This window comes from Oryzias melastigma, linkage group LG17 (assembly GCF_002922805.2).
Source record: "Oryzias melastigma strain HK-1 linkage group LG17, ASM292280v2, whole genome shotgun sequence".
In the NCBI taxonomy this organism is placed as follows: Eukaryota; Metazoa; Chordata; class Actinopteri; order Beloniformes; family Adrianichthyidae; genus Oryzias; species Oryzias melastigma.
The window spans coordinates 24,234,036-24,250,980 of record NC_050528.1 but is presented as its reverse complement, the minus strand read 5'-3'; the positions used below and the strand labels follow the sequence as shown (position 1 = coordinate 24,250,980).

Here is a 16,945-nt window from a genome sequence, read left to right as displayed (position 1 = left end):
ATTTCATATAGCTCCCACCCCTCCCTCATCCTCTCTGCAATTTTGTCCTGCCGGTTTCAAAATCTTGACAACAGCAATATATTTTTTTTGTAGTGGTCTGAAACAAATATTTATTGTCTTTGTCTTGTAGAGTCTCCCACTGCCTGAAATGAGATGTTTCAGGTATTTAATCGTTTCCCATCATTTCTCATACGGTTTGCATATGATGCAGAAAATATCAAACTAATAATTGCTAAGTGAATTAAATGACTGTTTATTGACATAAATAAAGAGCAGATTATGAACATGTAAAAATGAGATTGGGGTTATTTTTGTTGAGTATGGAATCATTGAAATGATCAATATTGCTGGATGAATTTTGAATTTTTGACATTTCCTTGAACAAAAATTAATTCAATAAGGTCAAGGGAAAGCAACTGCTAAGATTTTTACCTTCCATCCAGCTTTAATAACATATTAAATGGTAATTTGGAGAAAAGAGGGTTTTTTAACTTGAGGATTTTCAAGTAAGATGTTTCTGAAACTCCTGGTAAAATGATTAAAACTGATATAGCCTGTTAAAGATGTGGTCGGATAAACTGCAGACTTCCTACAGTCAATGTTTAGCCGCATATTGATTGTCATGATCATTGGACAGTCGTCTTGACCGGCTCTTTTGCAAACAATTGTGAAAATTTCACGATGTAGGCAGCAGTGAATGTAGTGCAAAGACTTTGTGTTTTTTAAACTTATCTTTGCTCCTTAACTGCTCCTTTAACTTTCTCAAAATTAGCAGTCAAGATTTTTTTTGTCTCATTAGGAGCTGAAAAAAAGAAAGGAAAAAATGAGTCAAAACCATTTTGTTTCATACTATTGACAATAGAAAAGGTTGATTTAATTCTAAAAAAAACTTAAATTTCTCTGTAACTTGTTGTTCAATTATAAGGATTTTATTTAGTTCAATAAATGTTGAGATAATTTCAGACGGAAAAATATAGTTTTATATTCTCAGAATAAGTTCTAGTTTTAGAATTCATGAGAATTTATTAAGATGATCAAGATCGTTTTCTTGTTTTGTTCACATTTTGATCTAACATAAGTCATTTCCAGTTATTACACTAATTTTCATCACTGTAATCAAAATGAACAACAATTAGGTCCATAAAAACTAAAACATACTTTCCTATTCATCAGGTAGTTGTTTGTTTGTGTACTTCTTTTTTCCATCATTATAATTATTATAATTTATTTTTATTTATTTATTCCCTCCATCATTTTAGGGAATTCAATGCTATATCCTGTTTGAAAGGATTTTTCAATTTAATTTAAATGTTGTGGTATATGTTTGTCTATATGTAGGTGTATGTATATGTTTATATGTATATATATGTATATATGGGTGCAGATATATACGTGTACATATGTATATGTGTGTGCAAGTATGTGGTTATGCGTATTTATAAATATTACATACATACTCCGTTAATATAGTACAACCGCACTGTAATTGTTGACAGCGGGGGTGGGGGGGTGGTGGTTGTTATTTATTTTTTTATTTGTTTGTTTGTCTTTATGTTGAAATAATGTTGAAAAAACTAAATAAATATATTTAAACACTAAAACTAAAATATACAAAATACTTGCTTAGAATTAGCAAAAAATGCTTATTATTGGTCTGTAAAGAATAAATTTGAAGTAATTCTATCTAAAGTTAGTTTTTTTTAGCTTATTTTTCCCTTTTTAATGCTTGTGTGGAACTCCTGTTTCTAGATTTTGATTTCTTACTAAGGCTTCTTGCAAAGTAAAAATGATTTGCTGCATCGGCAGATCATTTTACTACATTCTAGTGATTTTCCTCTTAAGATTAGTGTTCCTCTCCTAGTTTTAGGCAGTAACAGCTCAGGAGATTACATCAACTTTTTGGTTCATATTTGTGAATTGTCTCGGCTGAAACAAACCTGATCATGTTTTCCTATATAAGATTACGTGACATTTGAGTTTTCAATCCTCATCCTAATTGATTTTTAAGGTTAACTTCCTCAAGGCGGTTATATAATTTTGCACATGCACGTGCAGCGAAAAAGCCTGTTGCCCTTTTGCTCTGAGGATATATAGTAATCCATTACAAGCTTCCCAGGGTGTTTTAAGCCACTCAACAGCAGCTTGAGCAGCTTCTCTGCTAATTGGTCCCATTTGAAGGATTAGCTCGCATTCCATGGCTGTGCTCGCTAGGTTTCCTCCACTGAACGAGTCCGCTCTACTGAATACTAAATGCTGCAAAATTGAGGGTAGAGTTTTTATTTTACTGTTTCTTCTTGATTTTTTTTTTTTCTTTTTGGAGACAATGTTACAATCTTTTTTTAGATAAAAGTGATGGGTTGCATTGGGTTTCTTTTTTTTTCCGGGCTTGGACTTGAGACTTGAGCACCTAAGTCTTACCAAAAAAAACTTGACATTTGTTATGCTCCTGGTGTCTTACATGTTGGTAACTTGGACAAATAATGAGGAAATATTAGCGATTCCTCTTAACAACCATTCGATATTTGTGGTTGCTGATTCACTTTTGATATTGGTTCATTTTGAGCGATCCAATTCTCTGAGCTAAACTCGATCCAGGACATATTTTGCTAAAAATTCAACCAGTGTGACTCGGAGATGAATACATTTGCAAGACAAAGTATATGAACCCTTTAGCAGTATCTCGACTTCTGTATGAAATGGACACAAGAAGTGTTTTTTTAATCTGAATCTAAATCGTATCGATTGTGTTTCTCCGTCAGCTGTACCTACTGAACAGTGCAGGTGAAGTTTTCCATATTTCTTTTATTTTTTGCAAGATAATCCAGTGTAAATTCAATATGTGTACAAACAAACAAGTAAACAAGAATTCATGGCAAATCCACTTTAGTTTCATAAAGTTCAGCCCACTGGTGTTGTTTCACATACAAATATTACAAATGGAACCTATACCACACTGTATGTGTAAAATTCAACATGTTTAGACGTAATGATGGTTGATCATTTTTTACTGTCATCATGTGTGTTGATACTTAGTCGCTTTTACGTTATAGTAAAATATGTCTCTATATAAACGATTTCTTCTGAGATCGATTCAATAATCGAATTATCTCTTTTTTTAATGGTATAGTTCAGGGGTCTGCAACCTGAGGCTCTAGAGCCACGCGAGGCTCTTTCACCCCTCCGTTGTGGCTCTCTAGTTGAAGAAAAATGTTTTTTTTATTTTAAAAAAGTTACTATTAGGTAAAAAGTAACCAGTAAAGAAGTAAAAAATAATAAGAAGAAAAGAGTAGAGTAGATTGACTCAAACTTGATTCAACTCATCCACAAACTGTAGGACTGTCTCACTCCACAAGACTCCTGACTACAGTACCCATAATGCTCCAACAATCCATCAAGCGTTTGAAGCTTGCAGCCTCAAAGTTGACCAAAATTGTGCTGTTTACAGCAGAAAATCAATTTGAGGTCAGTTAGCAAAAAACAGAATTTGTGCTTTAGTGGACCCAATTATGAAGCAGATTTTCTATTTTTTAACAAATTGAAGGATTTATGATTTTTATGTTTAGACAAATACGCTAAAGGTGACTTAATATGCTCTGATATAATAACTCGTTGCACTGAGATGATCCTTTGTGGCATAGGGTGTCTTTTATTTTGAAAGAAAGTCACAAGAATTTATCAATCCTGAGTAATCTCTCTGACTCCTCCACATCTTCTTTTCAAAGTCTGAGCCGCCTCGTCATGCTTCATGATTGAGTGAGAAGAATAAAACGAATGATTCTGAATATGCAAAGCCGAGAAACGTCCAAATCCCCAGTAACCTCTGACCACTTATCATAGTTCTCCTCATACATGACCTTTATCCAGTAGAGCACTTAACAAATCCCCTCTTTTCTTTTCTCTTCTTTCCCTCTGAAGTGTCATTTGTCAGCCCGTCTTGGAAGAAGCAGGCTGATCTGAATGATACCTTCTTCTTTTTCATGGTCCTTAGTTTCAAGCTGAAGTAACAGTGTCATTCCAGTTGCAATGGCTATCTCAAGCACCAACCCATTTAAATGCAAATGTGTCCACTTTGTTTCTCATGTGATTAAAGTTGTTTTTTTTTCTTTGGATAAATTTTTTGAGCAAGAGGGAGGCTCGAAAGCTTTCAAAGGCCTTGGAGAGGTTTGGCAGATTTTTCTCTGGTTCTCGGCTCTCACAGAGGACACTTTCTTTTATGGAACTCTTCAATTGAGTTGACAGAGTTTGATAAAATACTTGCTTTCCCCTTTGTTTTGTCTTTTTATTTTATGAAAGCTGTCAAATCCTGGAGAATATATATTTTTTTCACTTTCATGGATGAAAAGAAATGTAAGAAATAAATGTCTAGAAGATTGGATGATCAGTTTCTCACATATGCCTCAAACCAAGACTTTATCTAAAAGCTGCTATTTTTATTATTTTTTTTAGATTATAACTTGTTTCTTTCCTTTGCTGTCTTCTCTTCACTTCAGTTTGATGTCCGGACTCGCAGCCCTCGATGCAAAATGCTCAAGTCGCTTGGGCATCATGACCATTTCCTATTACCTGTGGACCACCTTTGTCGCGGTGGTCGTGGGCATCCTCATGGTGTACATCATCCACCCAGGCGGAGCCGCCCAAAAGGAAGATTCAGAGGAGAGCAAGAAACCGATGACCAGCTCAGCTGACGCCCTGCTGGATCTCATTCGGTAAGAGGCTTTCAAGAATTCTCTAAAATAAAAAAAAACAGTTTTTTTTTTTTATCTCAGTTTTAATTCACTTGTGAAATAAAGGTTTACAAAAATGTACTCAGTTTGGTTAGCACTTTCGCCTCACATCCAGAGGGCTGGGTCTGTTCTGTGTGGAATTTTCATGTTCTCCTCATGTATGTGTGGGTTTTCTCAGTTTCCTCCCACAGTTCCAAAACGAACTTGATAGGTTAGTTTGTATCTCTAAACTGCCCTGAGGTGTGCATGTGAGTGTGTGGCCCTGAATCTGACCAGCAACCTGTCCAGGGTGGACCTCACCTTCACCCAACAGTCGCTACAACAGCCCTGTGATCCCCAAAGAAATACAGTGGGTTAAGAAAATGGATGGATGGATGTTTGGGCATTACATATTTTATGAATCTCCAGTTCTGTTCTTCAGGGCAACTGGACTTTAAATGTTGAACCTAAATAAAAGTGAAGGTTAGTTGGTATAGAAAGTCCTGTCTGGATGTGCCACATTTGAGACCAGTGCAACACAATACGTCCTAAAGACGGCACTGTTACCTCTTCCTCTGATTTACTGTCTTTTCTGATCAACTCAAGACAAATCTTATGCATACAAACATTTACAGTGCTAATTAGAACAAAAGTATGGAATTCAATGGGTTAAAGGTGGCTTAAAATATAGCTTGAACTGGGCCCAGAATGTATAAATGGAAAACTATGGATGTTCAGAATCTGCTGAATCCCTTATGGGTCATAGGGTTGCTGGAGACAACCCGGCTACTGTTGGGCGAAGGCGGAGAGCACCAACAACAGGTCACCAGTCTGTTACAGAGCCGCACACTCACATGCACATCTAAGGGCATTTCAGAGATACAAATTAACCTTTGAAGCATGTTTTTGGACCGTGGGAGGAAAACAGTGCATGGAGAAAACCTACGCATGCATGATGAGAACAAGCAAACTCCACACAGAAAGTCCCAGCCTGGATTTGAAACAGGGTATTTTACTGTTTCTCAATTTAAACAAATCAGTTTTTGTATTAATGAGAAGTGTTCTTGTGACAGGATCGTGTTATATTCTAACTCAGAATTTAAATGTGAGAATATTTATTTTTTCACAATATTCTTTTTGTTCTGAATGTGGCATTTTTGTTAATAAAGCCACAACTTCTAAGAGACTTCTGTCTCAGAATCAATAAAATCAAAATCATCCTACATGTCCAACTGAAATCCAACTAAAAATGACTAATTTATGATTGTTTAGCATGGAGTTGCTTTGATATTGAATATAGCCCACCTAAAAATAGAGCTCAATGTTGACAGCCCCAACGAGAGAACATTGCCAGTGATCCCACTCCAGTGTAACAAGTGACTTTGATCAATTTGTCAAATCCCTCGATGGGAAAAGCACACAGCTGTCTGCCTAAGCAGCAGCAGTCACAGCATTAAAGCAAAATGTTGCCTCTGATAGTCAATGAAGTCATTCATGTGACATGCATGGTGTTTGAAACGGGTTTGTCACGAGCGGCTAATCCAGGTCCCAAATGCAGGATTTACAGTCAGGAGGCAGATGGACGAGGAGCTTAGCAACTTAACCTATTTTAAACTAAACAAAAGACACCGTGACAGCAGATACATTCCAAAAGTGTAAGCACAACTATCAATGATCAACAAAAGAAACTTGGAGGAATATATCAAAGGGTGGAGGTGTCAATTTTGAGCCAAAAAGGGGATCAGACTGGAAAAGCTGGATTTATGTCCATTATATAACTTTTCCATTTTCCCTCCTTCTCACTGGGATGTTGGAGCTCTTGCTAGGCGAGTAAACTTGGGTCTGGAAAACTGCCACAACCCTGTAAAACTCAATACATCAAATAATTTGCAGAAAATTCAAAAACTTTTGAAATTAAGATGTTTTTTTAAACCCTTTGATGAAAACCACAAAGAAACTTATCTTTTTTCTGATTTATAGATAGTTTTAATCATGATATGTTGGGTGATTTGTTACCTTTTTTTAAAACAACAATGTTATCTTAAAATGTAAAATAATTAGCATGAATGTTCAGGAAAAAAGAAAATAAAATTTTACTTACCAACAGTCTGAATTTTTTTTCACTAATTTTTAACATGATTTTACTGTATTACTAAGTTATTACCTTTATAACCTAACTGAGGCATTCTCACCATACAGTTTTGAAAATTAGCTAAAGTGTTTTGGAGATTTCATGGAGGCAGCCATTTTGAAATAAGCAGGAAAATGCCTTCTACTGCCCCTAGTGGAATGATGACGAACTACAAGGCAAAAAAACATGGACTTCATAGTTATTCAGACAGTTTAACAAATTATCTTCAAAGTTGAACAGGCATGCTGAATTAGCATGTCTCACACAAAGGTCGAAAAATGAGCGAGAATTGGAAGGGAAGTGAAATTGAAAGAATAGAACAAATAAAGTGGTTCAGGGACGGTTGTGGAGACAGCTGAGTGAATATCCTGAGGTCAATGTGTAAATCCCGGGGCCTTACGAGACAGTGGGTTACTGTGCTAAGCTAATTAAGGGTTCTTTGGCGGGGTTGGAATGTTAAAGGTAAACCTGGGTCTGCTCTATGGAGAGAATTGTGGCGAGTCAGACAACCAAGAGGTTACCAAAAAAAAAAAAAAACTCCAATCAAAAGATTTTATCAAGAAATGTGTCCAAAAAATTACAGTAAATGATAACAATCACTATATCATTTATTCTGATGTTTTTTCTTTTTTTCAAATTTAATCTTTACGTGATTTTAAGGGCTACAATATAAAGAAAAATGAGTTGATGTAAAAATTGTTTTGAAATCCAGCAATGTACTGATCATGTTCTGCACTGAGTCTCTGTAAGTGTGTGTTCGTGTGGGTGTGTGTGCGTCCACAGCACAGCTGTGCTTTGGATTTAACTTGCAAAGCTTCTTTACAGCCTTCATCTATCATGCATCCATAGTCGCACACTCACAAATGGGTCCACCATCTGCAGTCATGTGTGTTTGTCTGCATGAATTCCTGCCAGCGTTGCGTCTAATGACTCTGTGATAAAATGTGCTGTTTTTTTATCACGAGGCTGAAGGTCGGTGGGGTTCACCCGGCAACAACAATCACTTTGATCACTTGGAAAGTAACACCATTTTTTTAAGTCCTTTAACCTGCAGCTCCTTAATGCTCGACCCATAAAACACAATATGTTTTTTAATCTCTGTCCATGAAAGTGTGCCGTTTTTCCTTCCGATTGTGATGTGAGCTCTGCCCTGGATGGGATTTAAAGTCAGGTTTAATGCAGAGCTGACCTTGATGTTTGACAGTCATCTTTGTATGTTGATAATTCCATGTGAGGCATTTCTTTAGTCCGTAGATGAACAGGGAGTATAATCTTATACTTCTGCTGTTCAGAACTTAAGTCTCTCTTTTGACACAAATAAATGAACATTCTACATTCTTATGTTCTTTCATAATCATCCCTTTCCGTTGTTGTAGTTGTCTTCAAGGTAAAAATCACTTAATGGTTTTATCTTTTCATAATATCAAAGACCTGTGTTGGCAGAACCAACATTTTGATATAAAGTAAAAATGAATAAATTACACCAATGCATGAAGTCCAAATAAAGCAACTTCTGGTACAAACTACCTGACAAAAAGCACACAAAAATGTTACAGTTTCAATGGTTTTTGTTCTTTGTATTTGTATTGTCTGCAATTGACCCATTCCCTGGGGGAGGGGTGAGCTGCAGACTCAGCCGAGCTCGAGAATCTTTTGGTGGTTTAACCCCTCCCCAATCCAACCCATTAATGCAGAGTCTCCCATTTATAGCCTTCAGTATTAGGGCTGGGTTGAAAAAAATCAATTAATCAATTTGAATCGATTTAAGCTTAATAGATCAATGATCATTTCGCAAAAGATACAAATCGATTTAGCACATTGAGCTAAAATCTGCTAGCTTGATGCTAACGTTTAATGGAGTTCCCCATAGGACGGCCAATGCTAACTCTAGGTTGACCAAAAAATAGATTGCTGACTAAATGCTGACTTTATTTACTCACAGGCATGAATTTTTCCAAACTCTTTTAAGGAAATACTTTTAAAGTAATTATTTGTGTCTAAAATACATTTTTTTTCCTTACATTGTCTTGAATAAGGTGTATTATTTCACTAATACATTTCACAGTATGTGAACTGTATCAGATTAATATAAATATATTCAAATTATATAGTAGATTATTAGTGTATTTCTAAACAAATGTGTATAAATGTGTTGAATTGAAGAATTTGAAAAAATCGGAATAGAATCAATTATATCATCAATTATACATATCCCAGTATGTTAATTTACCACAAATTATTGTCTCACGACAGGATTTGATACATTTCACAATGTGTCTCAAGACTGTACCAAAACAATTATTCATTTTTTTTATTCTTTACAATAAAGACAATTTCAATTTAACTAAAATGTAATCTTAATGATGTGGCTTCTCCCTTTTGTAGAGAGCTCACAGTACCGTCAGATACAGGATTCAGTGTAATGTTCGCAGTGTTGTAAACAAAAGTTGTTTACAGATTTTGAATTATTGTGGGAGCTGAGTAGTAGGGGACAATGCAAACATGAGAGTCGGTTCACAAGAGGCCTTGTACTTTCCACAGCAGTTACCATGGCGTTCTTGATAAAGATATTTCAGCATCCATTCAATTGACGTGTTCAGGATTCTTTACTAACACTGGACATTTTTTTCTGATATGATGGAAAGCTCAGTCTGCTTTTGTGTCTGAGGTTTGTTACAGTACATAGTTTTATTAGTTAGTTTTAATTGCCTTGGGAGGAATTTAAAGTGATGTAAAAGTTTTTATTCCATCATGGAAAAGAAAATATATATACAAAAGGATAAAGCCAACAGTTTTTTGTGGGTGGGGGGTGAGAAGAACCACTAATTACAGTCCAGAATGCTGGTAAATCACTCTCAACTCTCTCCGTTTTCCAGTGATAGAATCAATAGTACTTACCAAGAACAGAATGAACATGGGATTTATCAGCTTGTCTGAACGGGGAGCTTGAATGGGATTATCGATTGAGTGAGTCACAGATTGGCTAATGTCTTTTAAATTAGAAACACTTTCTGTTCACAAGACCGTTTCACGATGAGATACAGAAACAGTCTTTACCATCCATCTATTCATCTGTCCATCTTCTAAAAACGCTTATTGGGTCTTGGGGTTGTTGGAGCCTGTCCCAGCTACTGTTGGGTAAAGGCAGGTTAACACCAGACAGGTCACCAATCTGTCGCAGGGTCACACACTCACAGATTGACTCCTAGGAATGATTTAGAGTGATCAATTACCCTTTAAGCAAGTCTTGGACTGTGGGAGGAAGTCAGAGTTTCTGAAAAAAACAAACAAGAGAACAAATAAACTCCACACTAAAAAGTTCCAGCTGGATTTGCACCAACGCCTTCTCTCTGTGAGGCTAAAGCGCTAACCACTTCACCATTTAGCTCAGTCATTACTATGTGCTCAAAAAAAAAAAAAAATACCTTTTGTGGTTTTTACAGCTTATATGAAAAAGTCTTTTAACTAACTTCAAATTCTCTTTCACAGCAACATGTTTCCAGCCAACTTGGTCCAGGCCACTTTTCAGCAGGTAAGCTGCAGCCTTAAAGATAGACAGGCATAGAAAAGAAACGAGGAAAGTTGGATTTTCAGTTACTTAGCAGCTGTGTTTTATGTAATGTAAATGCATACCAGCCTATTATGAAGACTTAGAAGGGAGCACCATCCTGTAATCATCCCTGCCTGCTGTCGCATAGTTACTTTTGTATTTACACTAAGTGAAGAGTCGTTTAGGTTTGTTAGAAAAGGAGCAGAGATGGGGAAAGTGAAAGCGGCGAGCAATTTGGTCTCAAATTAGATCGCAGAGTGTAATTTCTGCTCAGATTCATGCAAAATGTGATTTAATTTGGGTCCAGATAAAAGAAGATCTGAAATTAAATTTATACCAAAACTGAATGCTTGGTTCTGTTCAAACAAAGGGCATTTCAGCCTGGCTTTTTATGATCAATCTACTGACATGTAAAGGAAAAAAAGCAACAAAACAATAAAAAAAGAAAATATCAAAGTAACAGTTCTAGAAAAAGCTGTAAAATGAAATACCTGAGTTACAGTCTGAATGTAATGTCTCATTTATTGATTACATTTGTTCTATCACACCTGCTTCTGAAGAAGTTTCGAATGAAAAACAAAAAGTGAGATGATGTCCCCGTAAAACTGACTAGAAACAAATTACAAATGTACTAAAGTAAAAGTAGTCTCAACTGCCCCTATAGGGGGATACAAGCTTTCAGTGGATGAATGTGGTCAAACCTGTACGGGGATCTATCAAGGTCATAAGCTGTGTTTGCATCAACTCTGAAATTTCGCAAATTGGATTTTCGATAATAAATTCTCTTAAAGTAAACACCACAATTTAAAAAAAAACGTGCATTTTTCGAAAAAAAGTTCTTGCACTTAGAAGAGGTGGTTTTTGATGCATATTGAAATGGACATTTTTTTGCAAAACTGCAATGGAAACACTTTTTTCGAATTAAATGAGCTTCTTGGTATGAAGTGCCTGCCCTGAGCACCACACAGCGGGCGCCAGGAGAGGTCCCAAAGCGTCACAGCTCATAAGTTGCGTATCATACATAATCGTACAGCTTCTCCGTAAAATCACCAACCAACATTTCCTCATCACTTCATCATACTTTTGCAGCCTGAATTAGACGCAGAAGTCTCCTTTGAGGATGAGAGCTATATCTTGTTATGTTTTCAAACAGAAAAAAGGGTCCAACTGCTTACTTGTTGGAATGTTTTTTTTTTTTTAATACCGCCTGAACAGGCTTCTCACTTGCATCTGAGACTGCCAATGGACTAGTTGCTGCACGCCAACACTCCTGTGACGTCACCCAAATACTGGTTCTCATCCATCACTGTTTTAATGACTCATCGCATTTGTTAGATTGTGTTTATTTGCATAATTGTGATTTAATGAAAACTGTGTTTTTTTGAAATTCCTAGAATTTTGATAAAGTTTTGCGCATATGTGTAATGGAAACACAGCTATAGACCCCTTATGTGTGAGGCATACTGTGAGCATTGTAGCGAAACGTAACTAACTATATAAGGGGGAAGTAGGAGAGACGCAGGTGTTTAGTACATATTCCCCTCCCCCCCGCCTTCAAAATCCTGCGGAGTGCACAAGGATTCTGTTCCCGTGATAAGTGAGGGCTCCAGGCTGTTACAAATTACGAAATTAGTTTCTGTGGCTCTCACGAATCAGTAAGAAACCAGTAGTTTCACCTCACTAACAAGTCGAGTAGTGGGGTGTAAGGGCACCATAAAACAGTATCACCTGTATGTCATAAGAACCTACATTATCCTTATGAATAATTCACGATACGCTTACCACACACACAACAATGGCCAAAATATGGGTTCATGTAACTAAGGCTTAAAGTATTCCAAGGGTACTTACCGGTATGCAAGTTACTGGTAGCAGTAGGGGTATGTATTGGCAAGAGTCTGGCGGTACAATACATATCCCGATACGTATCGCGATACATCCCAAGACTGTACCAAAACAATTTTTCCTTTTTTTTGTTTTTTTGTAGAGTATGAATTTTTTAAAAACTACTTGAATATTAATACATCTTTCGTTGCAATAGAATCACAATATTCATTTTATTTAATGGTCACAACATTAAGCACTACAACTGTATCTCATATACAAGTTGCTTTTACCCAAGCAAGTCCCAGTTCGTGTCTTTTGGTAAACTAAGAAATATTTGTTTTTAAAGGGAAGTCTCAATATTGTCTGATTTCCACAACAATTTATTGGTCAGTATAGGAAAAAAGAAATAGAATGAATGTGCCCTAACCAATAAGGTTCTAAAAGTATGATTGAGGAAATAAAGTGCTGTTTATTTACAACATTGCTAAATCTAGGTTTGAAACGGTTCAGGAGGCTGAATGGTGCTTCAAAAATAAAAGGGAAAAATGCAGTAACATGAAACCATCACTTTATGATTTTATTAGTCAAGTTAATTTGTGTTTTTTGTGGAGACAGTGACTTTTTCTGTGCAGATAGTAGGTATGATGTAATAATATTTTATTTTGGACTTATATTTTAATGAAAATGGGATAAGATTAATAAAGAAAAGAAAACAACAAGAAATATTCAAAAAGGATTGAAAAGATGTAAACGTTTTGTAAATTCTCACCCCTATGCCCTAGATCAAACGTATTACCACACCCCATGCACACACACTACTGTATATAATGAAGACAATTTCAGTTTCAGATACCCACACATATAGAGAAACGTAGACAATCACATTTATAATGGAGTTTTGCACGTGTTAAAGTGCATGTTTTTCTTGCTTCTTGCTCATAGTATCTTCTTTTTGCTTTAAGTATCGAACGCACAGAGTTGCAGAACTCATCCCCAAGCCAACAGTTGCCCAGGCTCTGGATGAGACCACCACACGCAGGGTCTACATTTATGGCATCCAGGACGACAACAGCACAGACATTCAGAACTTCTCTTTGGACCTTACGCCGCCTCCTGATGTCATAGTGAAAACTTCCCCTGGTACCAGTGAAGGCATGAACGTCCTGGGAATTGTTATTTTCTCGGCAACTATGGGTATGTTTTGGTCATGGAACCAGCCAAAAAAGTACAGATTGCAAAATGAGTATGATGTTTTTTCTTGTGTGATGATCATTGTGCCTTTCAATTCAGGGATAATGCTGGGAAGAATGGGACCGAATGGAAGTGCATTGGTAAACTTCTGCCAGAGTTTGAATGAAGCAGTTCTAAAGATTGTTGCCATAGTGATTTGGTAAGGGCCCCAAATGACATCAAATAAACAAAATAAGAACAATAAGGACAACATTTTACCCAATGGGTTTCTAGAAGATGTTCACCTGCTACCTCAATGTCACTTTTTAGGTATTTTCCCTTTGGCATCGTATTCCTGGTTGCTGGCAAGATCTTAGAAATGGATGACCCCTCAGCCATGGGGAAGAAGTTGGGCTTTTATGCGATCACCGTAGTCATGGGACTGGTGCTGCATGGCCTCTTCATCCTTCCAGCCATGTACTTCTTCATCACAAAGAAGAGCCCCATTGTTTATATCCGAGGCATTCTGCAGGCCCTGCTCATCTCGTTGGCCACCTCCTCCAGGTAGGAAAAACAGAAAAACATCTTTGTCTGGACATCAAACAACTTCATAGATGTTAAATCACACGTTGTGTTTGAAAGATAATTATTAAAATAAAGTGTGCCCCTTCAGTTTCCACTGGAATTAAGATCAATGGAGAGTAAAAGATAAACACTGACAGTTTGGGGTCAACCTATTTCTTAGACTATGTCCTTTATTTGTAGAAATACAAACTTTTAATGTGTGCCAACAATCCACAGCTAGAAAATGCAAATTCCTCAAAACCACTTTTAAGCACAGTGGTGTAGGTATAATGATCTGGGTTTCTTTTCACCAGCTGCAGGACACTGTGCACTCGGAGTAGTTTTTGACCAAAAGCTTGATTATAATTGTTAAGTAGTCTGAAGCACATAAAAAGTAAAATCCAGAAGGGAAATAAGGAAAAAAAAAACAATCAGAGCTTGGAGTTCATCCTGCTGATAATGAGGTGGTCAAACTATTTGAAATGCTGTTTTAAAAATATAATTATTTTATTCCTATGCACATCACTGCAAGAACTAGGAGTACATAAGAAGGGACTGCATGGTGGGATGAAGGGTTTGAAATTGGTACTTCATACCCAGATGAGACCCCAAACACTGTCTGTGATTACATGAAATGGGTAGACTTAAATAAAACAGATACTGTTTTGTGTTTTTCAGCCGTCTTTGACCTGCTTGTTGCTGATTGTCTCTGCAGCTCTGCCACTCTGCCTATCACCTTCAAGTGCCTCCTGGAGAACAACCACATCGACCGGCGCATCATTCGCTTCGTGCTGCCGGTCGGAGCCACCATCAACATGGACGGCACCGCTCTCTACGAGGCCGTGGCAGCCATCTTCATCGCTCAAGTGAATAATTACGAGCTGGACTTTGGCCAGATCATCACCATCAGGTGAGGCGATCGCTGATGAGAACACAGCTTTTCTAGGTCCAGTGGAGCTTTAGAAATATTCATGGAAAAAGGAAAACATTAGTGAGGAAGGCAAACCCCTTTCAGATTCTATCATGATTGAAAACAGAGAGATGCTGGCACAGCGTCCGAAGGACTTACAGACTGTTATTCAGTCTTTCATTCCCCACTAAAGGATGTTACTTTTGTGTTTGTTTTCTAAAGCTTCCACTCAGCATTTGTGAAACATGAGTTCAGCAAAAATTCAAGGTAGAGATGTGGAAATGAAGTTTGAAAAAGAAAATGTTTGCCTAAAGGAAGGATTGAACTGTCCTTTCATGGGAAACAAAAAGATTAGATTTCAATTGATTTTAGCTGCTCTAACTATGCACCTCCATACATGGCTTTGGACTATGCACTAGTTGAACTAGTGTGCTTAGATTTTATGAGCAATACAGTGCGGTAACATTCTTGACACTGCATTTCACATCACAGTTTACAGGGTCACCTTTTGAAACTGAAACATATTGTCCATTTGCTGCTGCCTGCCACTGAAAGAGAAAAAGGACACTCAGGCTGTAAAGTTTTTCACAGCATGAAATGTGCTTTAAAGAAGCATTGAATGCACAACTGTCGGCCATCGTCTTCCCACAGTTTTTACAATAAACACTGCATTATATTATTGGTTCTGCTGGATCTGAGGAGACAAACTGCTCATTCCACTCTGTTGGACGTGTGTACCAGAGGCCATTTTAGGATTACTGCCTGCGGCACCTCAGTGTGGCATGCAGTTCATGAAACTATCAGCAAGAAGTGAGATTTTGCTTTTAGTCAATCATTTCTGCTTTTAATCTACATCTAATCTACATCTGTCATATTTTTCATCTTTGTCTGTCTCCTTCCCTCCCCCTTTATTTTAAATAAACTGGTACATTATTTAACTTCAGTAAAATAATGCAAATACTGCAATTATTACATAAGAAAACTGGATTCTCACGTCGATATTTTCATCGTCCTCTCTTTGTGCTACCAAAAAAAAAAAAACACACAAGACACAAAATTTAAAAAGCTAAATTACTGCACAATGCACTGTTGCTTTATGTATTTAAAACAGTTTATCCAGTGCATTCTCACCCCCAGCTCGTCATATGTCATATGGTTTGGTCGACCTCCACGTCAATTTTTCTTTTGTTCTATTATTTGATGTGCTGGCGGTTTCCTTTAAGTCAGGGGCCCCCAACCTCTGGGCCGCAATCCAGTACATGTTCAAAGGCCGGGCCACAGACAGGAAAAAAAATGCATACGCTAATCACGGGTCCCCAAACCTCGTACGCAGATCTGACCAGTACCCTAACTTGGTAATCCAACCCAGTACCGGTTCCGCATGTGTTACCGCGTCCTGAGATATTGAGCTTTGGCTGGGGACCCGTGATTTAAAAAAAAAAAAACAACAAGTTGTGGACACTCAAAACTAGGGCTGGGTTAATAAAATCGATTTAAGCTTAATAGATCAAGAATCAAGTCATAAAAAATATAAATCGATTTAGCACATAGGCTAAAGCTAAAGTCTGCTAGCTTGATGCTAACGTTTAATGGAGCTTCCCATATGACGGCTAATGCTAACGCTCGGTCGACCTAAACATACTTTACTGACTAAATGAACATCTTTATAAACTGACAGGTATGAATTTTCCAAACTCTTTAAGAAAATATTTTTAAAGTAACCATTTGTGGTCTAAGACATTGTTTTTTGCCCATACATTCCTCTTCTTCTGGAATAAGGTGTAATGCCATAGCCCAATTTCCACCCAGTGGTCAAACTGAAACACCCTCCAGGAGAAGCAGAACTCTGTTTAAACGTCAAAAAGTGACACGGTGGAGGACCAAACTACACATCCATATATAACGAGTTGTGAGTGAGAATGTGTAGGCCTATCTGTCTCACCTAAACCAGTTTGTGATTTTACAAAAAAACAACTGTCTACATATGAAGTTCTGTTAAGCTGTCATCAAAGCCACTCCACAAACTCTTGGGTGTTTTATTAACCTTGCTTACCTGATTAAAGCTCTCATATTGTCCTCATGTTACATGA

At 37.1% G+C, this 16,945-nt stretch overlaps 1 protein-coding gene across 1 annotated transcript in view; it reads left to right on the top strand.

Annotated features, from left to right (window-relative positions):
* Nucleotides 1–4,307: 4,307 nt before the first annotated feature.
* slc1a7a (solute carrier family 1 member 7a) overlaps nt 4,308–16,945 on the top strand; it is a 19,478-nt gene continuing 6,840 nt past the window's right edge. Inside the window, exons 1-6 of the mRNA XM_024274353.2 lie at nt 4,308–4,706; nt 10,324–10,366; nt 13,174–13,405; nt 13,502–13,601; nt 13,712–13,945; nt 14,661–14,855. Coding sequence (XP_024130121.2) covers nt 4,495–4,706; nt 10,324–10,366; nt 13,174–13,405; nt 13,502–13,601; nt 13,712–13,945; nt 14,661–14,855 — 1,016 coding nt within the window. The 5' untranslated portion in view covers nt 4,308–4,494. The remainder of the gene's footprint in view (nt 4,707–10,323; nt 10,367–13,173; nt 13,406–13,501; nt 13,602–13,711; nt 13,946–14,660; nt 14,856–16,945) is intronic.